The 18592-nt window shown below is 32.6% G+C and overlaps 1 protein-coding gene across 1 annotated transcript in view; it reads left to right on the top strand.

Annotated features, from left to right (window-relative positions):
• The window catches only part of LOC130049767 (uncharacterized), a 60123-nt gene that overhangs the window by 22898 nt on the left and 18633 nt on the right, over positions 1-18592 (top strand). Inside the window, exons 4-5 of the mRNA XM_056147758.1 lie at positions 16865-16936; positions 17988-18059. Coding sequence (XP_056003733.1) covers positions 16865-16936; positions 17988-18059 — 144 coding nt within the window. The remainder of the gene's footprint in view (positions 1-16864; positions 16937-17987; positions 18060-18592) is intronic.

Genomic DNA, 18592 nt, shown 5'->3' with positions numbered 1-18592 from the left:
ACAAATTAAATCTTAGTGTATAATTCATGAAACGATGTAACATCTGAACGGAAGCTAAATGTGTGGTTAAACAAGTGAGTTTCCACTTTTTGTATAATCACGATCTCAGCAACCCGACAATCATCGTTCCCATGTCCGAGTAAATGGCGACCCCGCTTTAAGCTATGAAGTTTATACGAACAACTAATTGTATGTATGTTTTCAAGAAAATTCGCTTGTTTATTTTGTTGAATTTTGCCTCAAAGTACCGGTGTGAGAGGGAATACTGTTCGTGATATCCACCAGATCTCCCTCATGCATAGCTCTTGTCCTGAGACGAATTTTACTCCACCTTTTGGCACTCTGTATTTCCCTAAAATAGCTCTTACAAGTTTATTGTTATTTCCGATTTTAAAAATTTCGGTTAAGTATCACTGAAGAGACATTATTTGTCGAATTGGCACTGTATAAGTTTTATATTATGACCTCAGGGTCGAGACCTCTGCTGGTGGACTTTTAGTTCCCGAGGGTCTCTACAGCCCAGTAGCTAAGTACTTCGTTACTAGCTTGAAAATACGGATCAATATTTAATTGTTGTGATAACATTTAGAAATTCATTTCCAAATCAATGATTACCTCCCTCATGCATAGCTCTTACCATTAGAAAAAATTAACTGTAGTTTTTGGCACTCCGTTTTCCCTACACTAGCTCTCAAAAGTTTATTGTTATTTCCGATTTTAAAAAAATCGTTTGAGTATAATTGAGGAGACATTATTTGTCGAAATGCACATCTGGTGCATGAAAACTGATACCGTATAAGTTTTACATTCTACCGATTGATGTTAATTGATGCGTACGTGGATATTTGGAATAAAATATATAATCAGTTACTAGTATTGCATTGATGAAAGATCTCGTTGATTTAATAAATATGAATAAATTCTGTTTTCTGATCTCGTGACAGAACCATATCCGTATACACCAGTTAGTTATGGGTGACAATCAAATAACGGTTATCATAGGAGGATGGCCTTGAAGAGGGGTTTAAAAATCAACATATCTGGTAATCAGATAGGCACACATATGTTCACTACGGATTACTCCGTTTACTTAATTGAAATAAAGGGCCCACATCGGTTGTGATTGGGGGAAAGGGGGTGTTTACTTCTCCTAGGCACCTGTTTTCAGCTTTGTTGTGGTCAGTGGCCCGTTTTTAGACAGGGAACGTTTTGTCTTCATAGGCAACCGATTCCACATCTTGCACGGCCAGTGGTCAATATTCGTTAGGGCTTCATTGGTATTTCTATTGCTAAACCTTTTTTTTTTCATTTTCACTCTTTTGTACTACTTGTACTTAACTGACACCTTCGATCTAGATTGTTCTAGAGTTGGATGCTAATTTCTTGATGTGTACTACTGACACTCAACTGACACCTTTGTCCTAGATTGTTCTAAATCTCAGGTGTACTTTCTTTAGTAGAAAGATGAAGTAATGGTTGTAACATAGTCTTTCAATATTGTACTAGAAAATTCATTCTTATTGTATATGCATTGGAATTATAATGATAAAACACTTTAATTAAATAAAAAATCTGGTTAGGCACTTTAGGTATATTTGAATTACCTTCATAACTAGGAACTAGAATTTTGGAATGCTATTTCTATGTGTGTAGATTCTGTTTCGCACGCATTTTCATATTGATTGTTTAATTTCCGTAAGATAGTAGTTTGCTATTGTTACACTTTCTTTCAATTATTAATTGTAAATGAATATTATCAATTGATTCATTGCCTTTGTTAGTGAAATCTACTGCAGTTTTATCAATGGCAAGTCTGACCCATAACAGTACTCAGTAAGAAACAAATCTTATAAATTTTGTGTGTCGTTAGTTTTATCGGAGCTTTTCAGAAATCTAATATTATATACAATTGTAAAAGTTTTCAATCATGTGGCCAGTAGTGGTTGGTCATTGGTTATAAAGTCTACTTTGTAACCAAGATACTAAAAGTTCAAGACCTGCTCGTCAAACATCCGTCATTAAAACGTGAGAGTCGTGTATTTTAGTAAATGACTTTAAAATGTATACTAGGTGTCGCGGTGAAGTGTAGTACGCTAAACAAATACCTTGATACGGATCTGAGTGCTACATTTGGATATAGAAAAAATTGTTCTAGATGAGAAACCGAAATGCAAAAAAATTACAGCATTGTTCAGCAGAAATTTAAAATGGAGGTTGAAGTAAAAAAAAAAAACACCGATAAAAATCCAGTTCGTTTAGGAACTATGACATTGATCAATGTTCATTATTTTAATTTTTTCATGAAATATGTTGTTAAAGTTATACTTTATTTTGGTGAATACTGAGGACAGAATGATGAGTGAGCGGTGAACAAAATGTGAAGGGAACTTTTCATTCTACCTTAACGTACTGTTAATTTAAAATCCACACGCCGATGCTACATATACCTGGAAAATAATATACGACTGATGAATTCGCCGCCTTGGCTCAAAATAGCATACCAACAATTACAGATAAGTATACCTACTAACAAAGAATGAGGAGGAAATACCTTCTGAAATCAGATTCACCACATTGCAGTGCAATGTTTGACTAGAATCGCTCAAATTATTAGCTTCTATGTTAGCACTGTAGCAAAGAAATTATCGTTTGCTGTATGGAATGGTTACAGCATTTGTCTCATTTATATCTATAGGAAACACATTTTTACTGATTTATGTGATGGCACATTTCTAAATTATAATCAGCAAACTATCTTGAAAGTGCATGGAAAACAATATCGCCATGCTTTTTAAGCTCATATTGTGAAAAAGTAAAGTAGTAGCTATGGATCGCGATACTCGTTATCAAAAAGAGTTTTTTTTTAAAAAAGCGAGGTTCCCATAAACACCACTCTGACTCCACGCACAAGTACTCTGAACTTGAAATAAAAAAGTATTTTGGAGTTCAATTTTAGTCCATAGTAAACAACATCAATAGTAGTCTATGACAAAGAGAATTAGTAGTAGTTCAGAGTTGATAAAATAAATCGTAGTTCATAATAAGGAGAATCAATGCAAGGTGAAGATAAGGTCTGTTTTTATTGAGTTGGTTTACGGATCTGCCGCACTGGTTTTTTGGGATGTTGAAAAAAAAATGGTTTTTCACTCCTTTTTATATTTCCGACGCTGAAATTTTTCCTTTTCACAAAAAAACCAAAACAAACAAAAAAAATAAATAAAGAAAGACAATAAAATATATTCCGCTGGACTGGATATTTGGACAGACGCCTCCGTCGATCGTTGAAATATCGGGACAGTCCATAATATCCATGTGTCATGTGTGGAATATCAGTCAACTTCAGCCGGTGCTAACAATTATTCTGCACCTTCGTAACAATGCTTTTTGCTTCCAATAAATTATCTGTTTATGAAACTAACTTCTAATTAGCATTAGTTATGCATTGCAGATGGCATTCATGACGTTCGTTGGGTTGCACTAATCACCTCAACAAGTATAACCCTGCCTGACCTTACCATGGATACATTTTGCTGAGGATACACTTTTAAATTCTTATTAATGCTTTTTAAAGAAATATTCTTCATAATTAATATGTGTAATTCTTCATATATTGAAGGAGGTTGAAAACATATTTAACATTATTGAATTCATTCGTTGTATAGAATTTGTTCACTAACAAAAATAAATTGATCTCACTTATATAAAATTCAGAATTTTTTAATAAATGTTTATAGGTTTCATGAATTTTATTTATAACTTTACTTGACTTCATAAATAAGCTTTTGAAACTTAAAAGTACATTTTTAGACAAAATATAAGCTTGGTAAGGTCAGTCAGAATTTTAGTACTTCAAGTGATTAGTGCGTCCCTATATACGTCATGGTTGCCATCTGTTGAATGGAAAAACAATGTGGTTCTTTTATTTTGGGATTTACATAACTAAACGGTAAACAATGGCCATTTGATAATTATAGGAAGTTAATCTAATAATCAAATATCAATTTTAAAGGAAACAGCATTGTTGCCATGGTGCACAATAGTCGCTATATACCACCGTCTTAAGCTGCTAAGTTGACAGTGAAGAGAATATTAAAGTTGATGATAAAACATTGACCTCAAACCAAGTACATTTTTATTACTTAACATTTTTTCATTTGAACTTTTTTTTTACCTCCTCCGAACGGATTTGAAAAATTTGAAATCCTAAACCAATTTTAAAAAAAATGGCCTAACAAACAGTGATCAATCTCATAACAATGGTAGTCTAGAGTACACATAATCAATAGTGGTCTGTGGTAATCAGACGTAATTGTAGGTTATAAACCCAAGCAATAGTGGTGTTTAGTAAACAGAATCTATAATACATTGATAGTATATAGTATATTGAATCAATAGTAGTATAAAGTAAACAGAATCTATAATACATTGATAGTATATAGTATATTGAATCAATAGTAGTATAAAGTAAACAGAATCTATAATACATTGATAATATATAGTATATTGAATCAATAGTAGTATAAAGTAAACAGAATCAAGTGTTGTCTATGGCAAATATAAGCAATAGTAGTCCATAGTAAACAGAATCAATAGTAGTGTATCGTAAACAGAATCAATTATAGTCTATAGTAAACAAAATCAATTTTAGTCTATAGTAAACAAAATCAATAGCAGTCTATAGTAAAGAAAATCAATAGCAGTATATAGCAAACAAAATCATTTGTAGTGTATAGTAAACAGAATCATTTGTAGTGTATAGTAAACAGAATCAATAATAGTAAATAGTAGACTTAATCAAAAGCAGCCTACAGTAAACAGAATAAATAGCAGTATATAGTAAACAAAATCAATTGTAGTCTGCAGTAAACAAAATCATTTATAGTGTATAGTAAACAGAATCATTTGTAGTGTATAGTAAACAGAATCAATAATAGTAAATAGTAGACCTAATCAAAAGTAACCTACAGTAAACAGAATCAACAGCAGTCTATAGTGAATAGAATCAATAGTAGTGTATAGTAAACAGAACAAATATAAATCTATATTAACTCTTTGCCTATCACGCCGCCTATGACGTAACAGTAGCATTTACTTTAGCCGCTGATTGATGACGTTACCCTTTTCCCCACAGCGCTTTGGAGTCCATTTGTGAAAATTCGGAATTTTTAACACATTTCTTCACTATGTTTAACAGAATCAATTGAGTCTATGGGAAACAAAATCAATAGTAGTCCATAGTAAACAGAATTAATAGTAGTCTATAGTAAACATAATAAATACTAGTCTAAAGTAAACAGAACAAATAGTCTTTGCCTATCACGCCGCCTATGACGTAACAGTAGCATTTGCTTTCGCTGCTGATTGATGACGTTACGCTTTTCCCCACAGCGCTTTGGAGTCCATTTGTGAAAACACATTTCTTCACTACGTTTTCCATTGTTATATATTCTGTTAGTTTATCGTGGATAGTTCTGATAAAAGATGATACTTTAAGACTGTCGGGAGTGGAAGCATGATTACGATAAATATAGGGGAAAATATTTTCTTGTGAAAATATTTATGATACAAAATTTGCCTTTTTCAAAAATTATTCTACATGTATGTTTGTATAACAAAAGAAATGCCACAGATGAATACTTCTTTATCTACTAGTATTTTTCAAAATCATATCAAAATATCTACATTTCCAACGTTGTTTTTCCTTCGATACGTTCTATATATTATTTGTTTTAATTAAAACACTCTTATCATAAAATTTCATAAAATTTCATCTTTATTTCAAAGAAAAAACGTAATCAATTTAGTTTTGGACAAGGTTTAACATATTCATTTATACTGACGACTGATTCAAACTTTACTTAATAAAAATAAACGAATATATTAGATCATGTTTTGTAAATAAGAATTCGCCTATGTTGTTGAATTTTTTTTGACGCATGCATAAATTATCTTCAATGTTCAAAACAAGATGTGGAAAAAAAAAACAAACAAAGCATCGCTGTACATTACACTGTCCGCGTCCGTATGCCGTGTCCTACTTTGGGGTGTGTGTGCTTTAGAACAGAAATTTCAAAAATGCACTGTATACACCTTGCAATTGTCTGTTGCGGTGTCCTGTATGTTCCGATTACGAGCTATGTCAGTGTGAGGCCTAGATATGCTTCCTCTTACAGGCACGTAGCATCGTCTTTTCAACAACATCGAAATGGAGTGGGGGGCGAACCTGTCTTGTCTAAAATTATTGGCAAGGAAATAAAAATAGGGGAAGTTGTCCGAACTTCAAGTCCTAATTCGTGGAAGGGGGGGGGGAGTGTTCATCAACTAAAACTGCCTCAATCTCCACCCGACTGCGATTAATTAGATAGTGTGTGTATGTCAAACATGTTAATGTCTTGGAAAAATGATTGGTCTGAAAAGAAATAAGAACATATCGTAACTTATCACAGCATTTGTAATTCTATTAAAATGAATTTAAAACTACACTTATTTTTCTTCTATTCTAAAAATTGGATGAAACGGCCCATATCAAGCAGTCATAATGTGATAAAAGAAAATATAAAATTTATGGCATAAAAAATTATTTGATAAATATTTACATGTGCACATTGTTCTTAACAACTGATCGAGTGAAACACTGAATATTATAAGCAAGTATATTGTCTCTCTAGATTTAACATACATATCAGCTAGCTAGTGTACCCACTCTTAGAATTGGTTAAAAGTAATGATTACATAAATCTAAATTAAAACCCAGTCTTTAGATATTTGACTCTCGTGTTTATTTTGACACCATTCATTTTGCAAATCATTTTATGCGCTGAAAAATGCGCATTTTACTGGTAATTGTATCTTAATTAAATGGTAGAATATTTACATATGTGCATTTGCCTTGTTACAGTGTATCTATATATGATTGCGCAATATTTCCCGTGTACCAGTGCACCCGAGACTTGATAAATATATTATCCCTCGGTTCGCTAGTAAAAGCGGGAAAATGATGTATTCACGTTATACATGTAGTAGCGTGTTTTGATATAGTTGTCTTGGTCCATTATAATATTGACCAATAGGGGGTAGTGTACTGTCACGGGGAGTAAGCGGGTTTTGTTAGGCTGGTCACTTTCTAGCCGGCGTTCATGCAGATAGGACAAATGTTGCTATTTTCAGTTTTTATCTAGCATTTTATATCGTTGTAAAGTGTGAAGTCCGTCACACTCTCCCTGTATCATGGAGCAAAGACATCGGATACAGGCTTCCTAGAATGTTTCATGATTTTTATCGTTTTAATTCTAGGTTTTTCCTGGCCGACTCTGATGTTCACAAAGGGGATTAATGTACTATTAAATGCAATTGTACTAGTATATTTATAGGAACGGTATTGTGTATTTTCACTCACATTTGTGTATCAGTCTGAATGATAAACGCCCGTCCTCCAGCGTACACGGCTGGCTGTATGCTATGTACTTTGGTGTTGAGTTATGTTAAATGCATGTAGTAAAGTTAATACTTACACGAGTTTTATTACCAATCGATACACTACATGTGGCCAGATTGGCAAATATATTTTATTGGGACTAAAATTGATGGACTGGTGTCTTTTCCTTAAACATATATTTCTTTTTTATTGAATCTTCATTTTTTTTTAAAACAAATAAAATAATAATTGCATATATCTTAACAAAAACTCGACCAGTCTTCAATAAAATTTGATAATTATAAGCAAATCCAAGCCTTCGTTTGAAACTAATTCTCGTGTTTTTATAGCAAATTCCTGTTGCATAGATCGTTTTATTTTTTGGAAGATGTTCTGACAATGGTAAACGTAATTAAAAAAAAAAAATTCATCTCGTTACATTTAATTTTCATTTTATACATACAATTAAAACGTCGAGAGCTTGTGTTTTGTAAGCAGTGCTGTTTTATGGTTACGTAATACTTTGTGTCTTCACGCGTGTTCAATCCGAGTTTTGAAATGCACGGGTTTTACGACGAATTGTCAGTCCATGGTTGATCTGCTAATTCTACCTGAAACTTGGCCAAATTGAAGGCGCACCACTAACACCCCCCTATATTAAAAATTGTTTCTTATTCTGTCATTCATCTTTCATTTATTGCAAAGTAAAAAATTTTAAAAATGAAATAAAAATTGCATAGATCCAAGCCTACGATAAATCAATGAATTCAAGTGAGAAAAATAATGATAAACAAAAAGAAAGATTTTGGGGCGAGATCAAAAGTTCAATGTCTGACAAAAAACTAAATTTACATAGTTCTTACCAAGAACCCCCCCCCCTAAAACTAAATATGTTGACTGTTGAAACTAATCGATTAACAGGCAAGGACAAACGAGTATAAATAACAATCTGTGTACCTTTTCCTCTTTTTATCAACAAAAGAAAGTGTACATTAAAACTATTTTAAAATGTTAATTAAAATGTAATATTATCATCTGGTTTTAACAGTCACTTCGTTTTCTCTTTCCACTAATATCTAATAGATGTCGGATGACAGAAACTTGCGGAAGTTTTCATCCCCCCCCCTTCACTATTTGAATTTAGATTTTTATCCGACATCGATCTTTAAATTTCGCCCCTTACATATGTACTTCACTTTGCCAATCATTTTATTTAAAATCTAATAAAATGTTAGATTTCGTGTCCATTACTGACTTCATTTGTTTCAGTAAATTTTTATGTAGTATGATTTTTTATGGTTGCGTAATCTGTGCGTTCGAGTTTTGAAAGGCACGGGTTTGACTGGGGTCTCTTTATCAGCACTAAAAATGACCAAATTGAAAATGTTGACATATTTCCTCTCTCATTTAAAATAACAATGTTGTTGTGTTAACCTCGCAGGAGAATATATATACATATGTCTTTTAGAAAATACCCCCCCCCCCATTTTTTATACTTTGTTTGATATACATAACTTATGCATACCACGAAATTGATGATGTAATTTATGATCGGTTTTTTACCACCTCCCCAATTCCCCTCTTTCTGATGCTACTAAAATAACCATCTTCCTGATAATCAGTAATCTTCATAAATCTGTAAATATATAATAAATTGAAATAATCAAATAAAATAATAAAACTAAACATGAATAATTCTTCTGCAATACCGTGTTAGATTTTTCCCGTTATGCAGTAAACAATTTGGAGCTGCGTTGCAGTAGTGTATCCCCTAATCTATCCCTTTACTACTGTTGGAAATATCAAATAAATCTGGGAAATCGTGTGTTAAAGTGCGTGATTGTGGGGCAAAGGTATATGCGTTAAAGTGTGTGATTGTGGGGAAGGGGGTTAAACAGAATCAATTGCGTCTATGGGAAACACAATCAATATTAGTCCATAGTAAACAGAATCAATAGTAGTTTATAGGAAAAAAAAAATAAAAAGTAGTCTATCGTATACAGAATCAATAGTAGTTTATAGTAAACAGAATCAAAAGTAGTCTATAGTAAACAGAACAAATAGTAGTTTATAGTAGGCATAATAAATGGTAGTCTATATTAAAGATAACCAATTGTAAAATATAAAAAAAAAATTCAATCATCGTCTATAATAAACTGAATTAGTAGTAGTCTATTGTAAACAGAGTCAATTGTTGCATACAGTAAACATAATCAATTGAGTATATTGGAAACACAACCAATAGTAGTCTATAATAAACAAAATCAATAGTAGTCTATATTAAACATAACCAATAGTAGTATATACTAAACACAATCAATTGTAATCTATAGTAAACAGAATCAATAGTAGTGTATATTAAACAGAATCAATAGTAGTATATACTAAACAGAATCAATAGTAGTCTATAGTAAACACAATCAATAGTAGTCTATGGTAAACAGAATTAATAGTAGTCTATGGTAAACAGAATCAATTGTAGTATATGGTAAACAGAATCAATTGTAGTGTATAGAAAACAGAATCATTGGTGTTTATAGTAAATAAAATCAATTGTAGTCTGTAGTAGACATAATCAATAAAAGTCAATGGTAGAAGGAATCAAATGTAGTCCGTGGAAAACGTTTTCAATTTGAAGTTGATATTAATCAGAATCAATTGTAATATATAGAAAACAAAGTCAATTGTAGTTTATTGTAAAGAGATTTAATAGTAGTTTATAATAAACATAAAATGTCTATAGAAAATATAATCAATAACAGTCTATAGTAAACAGAATCAATAGTAGTCAATCATAAACGGAATCAATAGTAGTCTATAGTAAAGAGAATCAATAGTAGTATATTGAAAATATAATCAATAGTAGTCTATAGTAAAAAGAATCAATAGTATTCTATGGTAAGCAGAATCAATAGTAGTCTATAGTAAACATAATCAATAGTTGTCTATAGAAACAGAATCAATAATATTCTATGGTAAACAAAATCAATAGTAGTCTATAGTAAACAGAATTGGTAGAAGTCTATAGTAGAGAGAATCAATAATAGTTTATTTTAAGTAGAAGAAATTGTAGCCTACATTAAGCAGAGTCAATAGTACACTATAGTTAGCAGACTCAATAATAATATATAGTAAACAAAATCAAGTATCGTCCATAGGAAACAGAATCAACTGAGGACTACATCAAATGTAATGCACAAAATAAATCCTAGTGTGTAGTTTATTCCATGGAGGATAGTATTCAAAATAAATCATACATTATCGTAAACAGATTTCATGCTAGTCTATATTAAGCGATATAAATCCTAGTATGTACAAACAGAATATGTCCTATTATATGATAAACAAAATAAGTCCGTGTATACATAACAAAATACAGTCTTAGTGTTTAAAAAATCAACATTGATGTATGGTAAACAAAATCAATCTTAAAGTATAGTAAACAAAACTAATGCTAATGTATTTCAAACCTAATAGACAACATATCTCGCCTGAAAGATTGACTCTTTTTAGCCTATCCATTTAGCTAAAACAGTTTTTCTAAAATACGTCAAAGTCCTAGGTTACTAAGTCAAACGCTTGGATACCATATCGAAGGTCTTGACATGCTGGATTTGTAATATCAAATTCCTATCCCCTTGGTTCAAAAGATATAGCCAATTTAATGTTTTTGAAAAGAAGGTTAATGTCCAGGGTCAGCAATTCTGGTAACAAAAGAAATGTTTTCTAATTACACAGCTATACTTATAACATCAAAGCTTCATTCCTTTCGGTTGAAAAGCTTTCAAAAATTGGATCAAAGTTAAAGGCAAATGTCATTAGCTCAAATATCTGCACTAAAACATACCTATATCCTTGATGCATTTAGATGCAAGGTGAAGATAACGAACAGTGATCAATCTCATAACTCCAACAAGCAATACAAAATAGATAGTTGGGCAAACACGGACCCCTGGACACACCAGAGGTGGGATCAGGTACCTAGGAGGAGTAAGCATCCCCTGTTGACCGACCACACCCGCCGTGAGCCCTATATCCTGATCAGTCAAAATCAGTGTGCCAAGAACGGCTTAACAATCGGTATGAAACACGTCAGACAGCATTTGACCCAATGTGAGGTTGTATTGACGAAGTAGATCGTTATAACGACCATAGAATTTGCGAAATGCTGACTTCATTCGAGACTGTTTAAATCCCTGTACCATCAACTTGTTTGTCAGTAGCTTACCTCGATTTAAAAACTGACTATACCCAGAACAAGCTCTTGCATATCGAATCAGTTGAGATATATAAACACCATATGCAAGTGATAATGGAATATTGCTACATAAATGTGGGAAGTTGACGATGGAGAAACTGAAATCATCCCGTTTGTCATACAGTTGAGTTGTCAGTTTGCCGTTAATGTCTACTTTCAATAAAATATCTAAGTATGAAGCAGAAGTGGACGACTCTGTGGTGTCCTTTATTTCGAGCTCACAGGGATATATCAAATCGACATATGAATGGAAGCTATCATTGTTAATAGACAAAACGTCATCGATATATCTAAAAGTCGAATTGAAGGCCACAGCGAAATATTTTTTCTTCTCACGTAGTTTTTGAATAAATTCTGCTTCATATGAATATAAAAACAGGTCAGCTAACAAAGGAGCACAATTCGTGCCCATGGGAATTCCAACAGACTGTTGGAAGACCTGATCACCAAAGACCACGAAAATATTGTCAATGAGGATGTGAAGTATTAAAACCCTGCGCCCTTGATTCAAAAGATATAGCCCATGTTTAGGTTTTTGAAAAGTAGGTCATTGGCCAAGGTCAGAGAGTAAAACGTCTATTTACCAATACAATGGTGTCTTCATGTGACATTTATATGCGTAATACCAGAACCCTATCCCCTTTGGTTGAAAAAGTATAGCCCAAGTTAAAGTGTTTAATAATTAAATCAAAATCCGCAATAAAGGCCAATAGGTCAAAAGTCTTGGTACCAAAACAAAAGTATCTTCACGAGGCGTCTCTTTGTGAAATATTAAAAGTATGCCCCCCTTGCTTAAAAGAATTTAGTTCAGGTCAAAACGGCTTTGTTCGAGTGTGACGCTGACGCCGACACCGTGGTCACAGCAGTACCTCTTCGGACAGTCACCCCGACGAGCTAAAATATAATTTGGTACAAATCTTATTACTTTATCAAAATATTTCGTTACTTTAATGGAAATGACCAAAATATCTACTTTCTGACAAACTACTTGATTTCATGGTACAGCCATATTAATTTGAACCAGTGAAGAATGCATAGCAAGCCAATACGTTTATTTATATGGGGATGATCTTGAGGAGTAGCTTACATACCAAGACATCTAACCGTCAGATAGGCACACTCTTTTCGCTACCGTTTATTGATCGTCATAGAGGGTTAACTGCTGGTGTTATCGATCGACGGGGATGCTTACCACTCCTATGTTCCCGATTCCAATTCTGGAGTAGCCAGTGATCCATGTTTGTCCGGCCTCCATTTATATTTCTATTGCTTAACCTTTATTCGTTTTTACTGAGGAAGGTACGAAAGCCCAAGAGGCTCATTCAAGATTCCAAATTCAAAATACGAGATTCGAATTTCAAAATACGAGATTCGAATTTCGAAATTCAAAATACAAATTAACCAATCAGAATGTAGGTGACAATAGAGTAAAGGTTAGAGGATACATGCACATAAACTTAACATATGACAGGATGCTTATTCTTCTAATATGTTTTCCAAACAACGAAACATTTCTTCCAAAACTATAATTGTTTTGATGAATTCTTATCATTAAGACAGGCCCGAAGAAGGTGGGTAGGGAGGGGGACAGATCCCACATATCAATTCTGCACTGTATGTGATAACCAGGTCAAATATTGACGAATACACTTCACAATACACCTTAAAGTGAAATCGTATATGAAGCCTATTAACTGATGATACCCCTCCATCAATTGATTTTAGTTTGATTTTTTCCCAGTTATCTATGAAGATAACGAACTGTGATCAATCTCATAACTCCCATAAGCAATACAATATAGATAGTTGGTTAAACACGGATCCCTATATGTAAACAATGGAGGAAATTCCAATCATGAATATATATTTATCTCGGATATAAGTGGCATCATTTAAAAAAAAATTATGCTCCAAGAAGCTTAACTACGTGCGTGATAACGACAGCATACTAATATATCCATGTTTTTAAAAAAAGTATTATCCATTGATTCATGTTATATCAGCCTACGTGATACAGGAACCTGTAAGTATGTCTGTAATATAATAATAGTAGTGGTTTATACTATATCACCTCCTAATTAATATTTACTAGGGGGTAATATAGTATGTAACCCTACTATTACTATTACGGACAAAATTACTGGTTCCTGATGTTATACATACATGAACATAGAACATACATGTACATTATGAATCAATGGGATTAGCTTTTTTTTTTTTAAAAATGTGGATGAATTAGTGTTCTGTGGTAATAACGCACGTAGTTAAGCTTCCTGAAACATAAAAAAATATAAAACGAGACAACATAGATGGGAGAGAAATAATTATTCATGGTTCGAATTTCCTCCGTTGTTTACAGCCAGGCGCATATAAAAAAAATAAACGGGTGAGTAAGATATTTGTACAGACATATGGAGTATGGCCATTACTACCAACACCCCTCCCCTTCTGATTCTAAATTCTCCGATTTATATATAATCGTTTTATACCGGTATGATAGAATACAATTTGTTATACCAGTGGAAGGCCTTTCTCTAAAGCTTACAAAATGTGTGAAACGATTATATAAATCGAAATTTGGATGAGGTAGACAAGGAATCCACACATTTCAGAGAAATTATCGACGCAAAAAATAAATCAGAAAAGGGGGTGGGTAGCTGTTGGTAGTAGTGGCGATACTTCATACATGTTCACACGTGCGTAGGTTCAACTGAATCAATAGTAATATATAGTAAACAGAATCAATAATAGTCTATGAAAAACAGAATCAATAGTAGTCTAGGAAAACCAGAATCAAAAGTAGTCTATGGAAAACAGAATCAATAGTAGTCTATGAAAAACAGAATCAATAGTATACTACAGTAAACAGAATCAATAGTAGTCTATAGTAAAACAATCAATACTAGTCTATAGTATAGAGAACTAATGTTGATCTATAGTAAAAAAGAATCAATAATAGTATATAGTAAACAGAATTAATAACAGTCTATAAGAAACAGAATCCAGTATAATCTATAATAAGTAAAATCAATATTAGTCCATAGTAAACAGAATCAATAGTAGTCTATTGTAAACATAACAAATTGTAGTCTATAGTAAACAGAATTAATAGTAGTTTATAGTGAACCGAATCAATAGTAGTCTATAATGAACAGAATCAATAGTAGTTTATAGTGAACTGAATCAATATTAGTATATAGTAGTATATAAACTATTGATCTAATCTTGAAAATTAGGTCAATGTCCAAGGTCACAGGGTAAAATTCTTGGTATCATGGTTTCTTCATGAGGCATCTATATGAGAAATATCGAAACCCTATCCCATTTGGTTCAAAATATACAGCTCAGAATAAAGTATCTAATAAGTAGGTCAAAATCCGCATTAAAGTTTAATAGGTCAAACGATTTCGTACGAAAACAAAGGTCTCTTCATAAGGCATCTTTTTTGAAATATTAAACTACCTCCCATTCGTTTAAAAAAATAACCCAGGTTAAAACTTTTTTTTCAAGTGTGACGCTGACGCCGACGCCAAAACCTTGACCATGACAATAGCTCTCCGGACAGTCATCCCTGCGAGATAAAATGTCGTCAGATACAACTCTTATTGCTTTATCAACTTATTTCGTTAATTTAATGGATATGGTTGAATCTCTATATTCTGATAAACTGCCTGATATCGTGGTACAACCATTTCAGTTTCAACCAGTCAGGAATGCATGACAAGCGAATAACGGCTGTTCATGTGAGGATGGTCTTGAAAACTAGCTTACAGATCAAGACATCTAGCCGTCAGATAAGCACACTCTTTTCACTACCGTTTACATGATCGTCATAGAGGACTGGCAGTTTGTATTATCGGTCAACGGGGATGCTCACTTCTCCTAGGTTCCCGATTCCACCTCTGTATCAGCCAATGGTCCGTGTTTGTCTGGCCTCCATTTATATTTATAAAGCTAAACCTTTTTCGTTTTTACTGTAGAAGGAACATGCCTTCTCTCGGACTTATGTAATTGTTTTTGTCGTTGGTCAGATCGGTGTTTTCTGATTCTAATACTATCGGTCATTCTGAAATACTTTAATATAATGTCAACGATAAAGGTAGCTCATTGATTATAACGTTGTAAGCAAGACATTGTAAGTTTAAAACCTGTTTGTCACCCACTCACCATTAAGAAGTGAGAGTCATGTATTTTAGTAAATGACCTTAAAACAGATATGTGACGTCACTGTGGATTCTGACACGCTAAATAGCTACCATTACTACGACCCTAGGTGCTGAGATTTGACATAAATGAAAAAGATGGTGGCATTCTAAAAGAAAAAGAACGTAACACAACAATACCATGTTATTGAGTGGTAATTAAAACATTGTGTTTGAAATAAAGAAAAAATATATCCTCATTATGATGTAATTATCCTCACTTTTCGATGTCACATGTGGTTATTTTGTTTTTATTTTGGTAAATAGCAAGGACTGACTGATGAGGGAACAGTTAACAAAATTTGAAGAAAAATATTCCATTTACATACCTTGTACCATGACTTACTGTTAATTCAAAAACTGGACGCCGATATTATCTTTTAAAAAAGATATACATGTACAGATGATTTATTCGCCGCCTTGTCTTAAAATCGTATACCAACAATTGTAGATAAGTATACGTAGCAGTAAAGAATGAGGTGGGAAACAAACAGAAATCAAGTTCATCACACTGCAGTGTAATGTTAGACTAGAATCGCTCAAATTATTACTCTGGTGTATCCAGGGGTCGGTGTTTGCCCAACTATCTATTTTGTATTGCTTATAGGAATTATGAAATTGTTCGTTATATTCACCTTTCATTAGTATTTTTTATACCACCGTAGCGAATAAAATATCTGTGAAAATTATAATTTGCTGTATGAAATGGACACATCATTTTTCTCATTCATTTCTAGAGAAAACACATTTTTATTGAATCATATGATGCTATTTTTCTGAATTATAATCATTTTCCTATGTTGAAAGTACCAACAATGCAATACCACCTTGCTTATTAAGCTCATATTGTGATGAAGTAGAGTAGTAGTTATGAATCGTGATACTCGTTGTCAAAACCATTTTTAAAAACGTTGGTCGCATTTTCTACTATATCAGTGTTATATCAGATACAGCATTAACACTAACTTAATGAATTTCTTTTTCTTTCAGGGTTCTGAGTCGTAATCAAATAAAAGAGATACCAGAGACAGCATTCTCCAGTCTCGTGAATTTACAAGGGCTGTAAGTGTATTTTTGTTTTAAATTTGAAAACGAAACAAAATTGATATAACAGGATGATCCTCTAAAATTGAATACGTAATAGAACAATTCATATTGAAATTTACCAGCTGATTCATTTCAGCCTCTATCACATGCACACACGTGTAACCCACCAAGTCAATGGTAATTTGCAGTCACAGTCTACTAGTTTTAAGAACCGCATTAACACCTATCAATCTTTAAACATGTTGCCATCTATGTTAATTTATTAAATTGTTGTTTTCAATGCATTTAAAGAAAAATGCGAGTCAGAAATTTACCATATATTAGTTTTTATTTTGGTAAATAGCAAGGACTGACTGATGAGGGAACAGTTAACAAAATTTGAAGAAAAATATTCCATTTACATACCTTGTACCATGACTTACTGTTAATTCAAAAACTGGACGCCGATATTATCTTTTAAAAAAGATATACATGTACAGATGATTTATTCGCCGCCTTGTCTTAAAATCGTATACCAACAATTGTAGATAAGTATACGTAGCAGTAAAGAATGAGGTGGGAAACAAACAGAACTCAAGTTCATCACACTGCAGTGTAATGTTAGACTAGAATCGCTCAAATTATTACTCTGGTGTATCCAGGGGTCGGTGTTTGCCCAACTATCTATTTTGTATTGCTTATAGGAATTATGAAATTGTTCGTTATATTCACCTTTCATTAGTATTTTTTATACCACCGTAGCGAATAAAATATCTGTGAAAATTATAATTTGCTGTATGAAATGGACACATCATTTTTCTCATTCATTTCTAGAGAAAACACATTTTTATTGAATCATATGATGCTATTTTTCTGAATTATAATCATTTTCCTATGTTGAAAGTACCAACAATGCAATACCACCTTGCTTATTAAGCTCATATTGTGATGAAGTAGAGTAGTAGTTATGAATCGTGATACTCGTTGTCAAAACCATTTTTAAAAACGTTGGTCGCATTTTCTACTATATCAGTGTTATATCAGATACAGCATTAACACTAACTTAATGAATTTCTTTTTCTTTCAGGGTTCTGAGTCGTAATCAAATAAAAGAGATACCAGAGACAGCATTCTCCAGTCTCGTGAATTTACAAGGGCTGTAAGTGTATTTTTGTTTTAAATTTGAAAACGAAACAAAATTGATATAACAGGATGATCCTCTAAAATTGAATACGTAATAGAACAATTCATATTGAAATTTACCAGCTGATTCATTTCAGTCTCTATCACATGCACACACGTGTAACCTAGTGAGTGTGTGAATACAATTGTTTTGATCGGTGTGGATTTGTACATCTCTACTATAAAGATATTCATAATGTTTTTCACATATGATACAGTTGATATCATTTATTTCATTCAATTTTTTACGAACCGAGTCAATAGTAGTCAATAAAAAACATAATCAATGGTGATCTATATTAAAAAGAATCAATAGTAGTGTATAGTAAAGATAATCAATTGTAGTCTATGATAAACAGAATCAATAGTAGTTTGTAGTAAACAGAATCAAGTTTATAGAAAACAGAATCAGATCGTAGTCAATAGTAAACATAATCAACAGTAATATATAGCGGACAGAATCAATCTTAGTCGATAGTAAGAACAATCAATTGTAGTGTATATTAAACA

This window comes from Ostrea edulis, chromosome 8, assembly GCF_947568905.1.
Source record: "Ostrea edulis chromosome 8, xbOstEdul1.1, whole genome shotgun sequence".
NCBI classification, from domain to species: domain Eukaryota; kingdom Metazoa; phylum Mollusca; class Bivalvia; order Ostreida; family Ostreidae; genus Ostrea; species Ostrea edulis.
This window is presented reverse-complemented; position numbering and strand designations above follow the sequence as displayed.